Below are 3,383 nucleotides of genomic sequence, written 5' to 3'. Positions count from 1 at the left end.
GTCAGCGGTGATCTCTGCTCCTCGGTGTCTTCGCTGGGCGATTCGGCTTCCGGCCAGTCAACAGGCGGATGTGTCGGGAACAGATCGTTAGCTATCCGCTCCAACACGACACGGTCTGTCTCAGGTGGCACGAAGCAGCCACGAAGACGAGACATTACCACCCGATAGCCGGCCCCAAACTCGTTGGTTTCCGCCTGTTGAATCAGCTCGTCGAGCTGCGCTCGCTTGCTGGCACGGACAGCCTTCTCCACAGCTCTCCTCGCCAACCGATGATGAGCAGCCATGATGCTACGCTCCTGCAGGTCGGTGGTTCGAAGCATTCGCTCATGCACAGCCGCACACTCCTCCCGAAGACGTAAAATCTCCGGAGTCCACCAGAAAAGGTCTCGATGGGGGTCACGATGTGACATGGTGACGCGCTCCATCGTGTCGTCGCATGCATCTAGCATGGCGTCGACCATCCCCTCCTGGCTGACGGCTCGCTCCGGGAAACCAGCCGTCTGGAGTGCGGCTACGAATGCCTCGGCCGAAAACTGCGTCGTCTTCCATCTACGGCCAGCGTGCCGATAAGCGGTGGATGACGAAGAGGACCCCTGTCCCTGCTGACGATGCTGCTGCTGATGTCGCTGCTGCCTCCCGTTCGAATGACGATGCTGCTGCTGCTGGTGCTGCTGCTGCTGCTGATGCTGATGCTGCTGCTGCTGCTGCTGCTGGTGTTGCCGCTGTTGTCGTCGCTGCTGCTGGTCAGGAGTTGAAGGCCCCACGGTGAAAAAGATGTACCGGTGGTCCGACGCTGTGTAGTGACACGAAGCGGTGTTCGCTGCCACCTCCCAAGTGTCCGGACGAGCGATGGATGTGCTTGCGAAAGACACATCCACAACACTGGGAGTGGCGACTCCGTTGCCCACGAACGTCGGGACTGAGCCTTGGTTTAGAACCACAAGCCCGAGCTGCCTGATGGTGTCCAGCAGCTCTTCACCGCGCCGGGTGTTGCGTTGACTACCCCACTCCTCATTCCAGGCGTTGAAATCGCCTGCCAGGACGATACGAGGGTGGGGTTGGGCCTCCAACTCCACCGCCTCCAGAAGTTGCTCGAACTCGCCGGTGTTGAGTCGCGGAGGGGCGTAGCAGCTGATGAACACCACCCCTCCAATCTGCGCAGCAGCCAACCCGGGCATGGCACAGCGCCACACCCGCTGGATCGGAAGGTGGCCGGTTGCCACCACAGCTGCTCTCCCCGACGAATCCGCCGCCCAATTTCCGCTGCCCGCCGGAGGCCGATACACCTCTGACAGCAGCAGCACGTCGACCCGCTTCGTGCGGGCTGTTTGCAGGGCCAGATCCTGAGCGATGCGTCCACCACCCAGGTTGACCTGCATTACCCGCATTACGCCCGCGAATGCTGGTTCTGGCGGCACGATGAGTGGCCCACACGATGGGGCCCCTGGCAGACAATGCACTTAGCTGCCGAAGTGCACTGGCTAATGCGGTGGCCCTCTTCGCCACACTGCAGACACAGACCCGACCGGTCAGACGAGGCACGACAGTTTCGTGCCAGATGCCCCATCAGAAGACAACGGAAGCATCGCTGACGGTCGAGTGGCTTCTTCGGCACTTCGCGGATGCCGCTGACGCATTGGCACAGTGTCAGCTTCTGCCCGATGAGAAGCCGTGCCTTTGCTAGTGGGAGCCGCACTCGAGCTCGCTTCGTGCCATCACGGAGCTCCCAGAGCTCGACACGCGCGATTCCCGGCTCTGCTCCCAGCTTCTCCTTGATGGCGAGCTCCACATCACTCTTCTCGGCCAGGGAGTCAATGTTGGTGACGAGAAGCTCTCCCATCTCCGTCACCACACGGACCACGCCATCCTCGCCGAGTGCCAGCTGGATCCGGCGAGCCAGCTCAGCGCTGTCCACATTCTTGCGTATTGGGACAATGAGATGACCTTGCGCGGTCCGACGCCCCATCCCAATATCTGCCCTGACGTCTTGCAGCTCTTGTGATGAGCGCAGCTTCACGTACATCTCCGTCCAGGTTTTGTCCGGACCGGGGACCACCGCGATGCGATCGGGTCGTGCAGGACGCCCCTTGGACTGGGCACGATGCTGCTGATGTTGTTGCTGCTGGCTCTGCTGCTGCTGCTGGCGCATCTGAGGTGGCCGGTATAGCTCCTGATGCGGTTGCTGCTGCTGCTGAGTCGGGCGTTGCGCTCGGCTATTACGACCGTTCAAGACCGTTGCCCAGGTCATCTGCTGCTGCATTGGCTGGAGTTGTGGCCACTGCTGCTGATGTAGCGGTTGCTGCTGCTGACGCTGCTGCTGCTGCTGCTGCTGCTGCTGCTGCTGCTGCTGCTGGCCCATTGCCGACACTGCGACCGTCCGTCGCTGCGGCTGTGGCTGGCTACGCTGCTGCTGCTGCTGCTGCTGCTTCTGCTGCTGCTGCTGCTGCTGCTGCTGCTGCTGCTGCTGCTGCTTCTGCTGATGCTGATGCTGCTGCTGCTGCTGCTGCTGCTTCTGCTGCTGCTGCTGTTGCTGCGAAGCCTTCTTCGCTCGGTTGCGTTGTTGCCGGCTGCGTTTCGTTCTGGCACTGCCCTGGCCACCAGACTGTGCCGAGGAATGTAGTGCCGTCAACGAACGCATTCCTTCCTGAACTGCTTCCAGCATGCACTTTAGAGCAACCTCGCGCTCCCGGCTGAGTCGCAGCTCCTCAGTAAGCGTCTCCACTTGCTTGGCGAGGGTCTCCAGCATCTTGTGCTGAAACTCCTGCGCAGACGCTTCTCCGCCGTCAGGGATCACCACAGATGTGGATGTCTCCCCTTCTACTTCCTGCGACGCCACCACCGTCTGCTCCAGGGTGGAGGCATCGGAGAATTCACCATCATCCTCCTCTTCCGATGTTTCAACAGCTTCCGCTGATCCGACCGACCGTGGTGTCACCGGAGAGGGGGAAGGGGTGTCCGACCGCTTCCCGGGAGCTAACAGCGACCGCACTCCGGAACGCAGCACTCGCCCCTCCATTCTGTGCCAGAGGGAATGACCGTCCGTCGTTAAAATCCCTTTGACAAGTTCTCGCGAAAACCGTGAAAAACGGGTTTTTCCGCTCTGGGGGGGTGGTGGTGAGTGGTAGGCAGGTACGGTGCTGTGTTTAGTGATGTCTTCTCACGCCGCGTCGATGGAAGGGTCGGATGCTGGGGTGCAGCCGGAAAATTTGGAAGACCCAAAAGACGCTTTTCCGGGCGTAACTCCCCCAAATGAAGTCCGATCGCCTCCGGTCCAACGACGTTTTTGTGCGCGTTGTTGCTGCGCACAACCTTGCCGAAGAAACTGACGCTCTAACTCTCCTGCTTCCCCGGGAAAATGGCGGAAAAGCGTTAAAAACGGGGTT

General features: G+C 60.8%; 1 protein-coding gene across 1 annotated transcript; it reads right to left on the bottom strand.

Moving 5' to 3' along the window:
* Positions 1-1,387: 1,387 nt before the first annotated feature.
* LOC118515624 lies at positions 1,388-2,023 on the bottom strand. The gene has a single exon (XM_036062041.1). It carries the CDS (start codon positions 2,021-2,023, stop codon positions 1,388-1,390), a length of 636 nt encoding a protein of 211 aa, XP_035917934.1.
* Between the last annotated feature and the right edge of the window lie 1,360 nt (positions 2,024-3,383).

The sequence above is a fragment of the Anopheles stephensi genome, unplaced genomic scaffold, assembly GCF_013141755.1.
Source record: "Anopheles stephensi strain Indian unplaced genomic scaffold, UCI_ANSTEP_V1.0 ucontig171, whole genome shotgun sequence".
Lineage (NCBI taxonomy): Eukaryota > Metazoa > Arthropoda > Insecta > Diptera > Culicidae > Anopheles > Anopheles stephensi.
Note: the sequence above shows the minus strand (reverse complement) of the source record. Positions and strands in the feature narration are given on the sequence as shown.

What these genes read in the sequence shown, in the direction of transcription:
- LOC118515624 (XM_036062041.1), bottom strand. Translation starts at nt 2,023, where the DNA reads ATGTACGTGAAGCTGCGCTCATCACAAGAGCTGCAAGACGTCAGGGCA.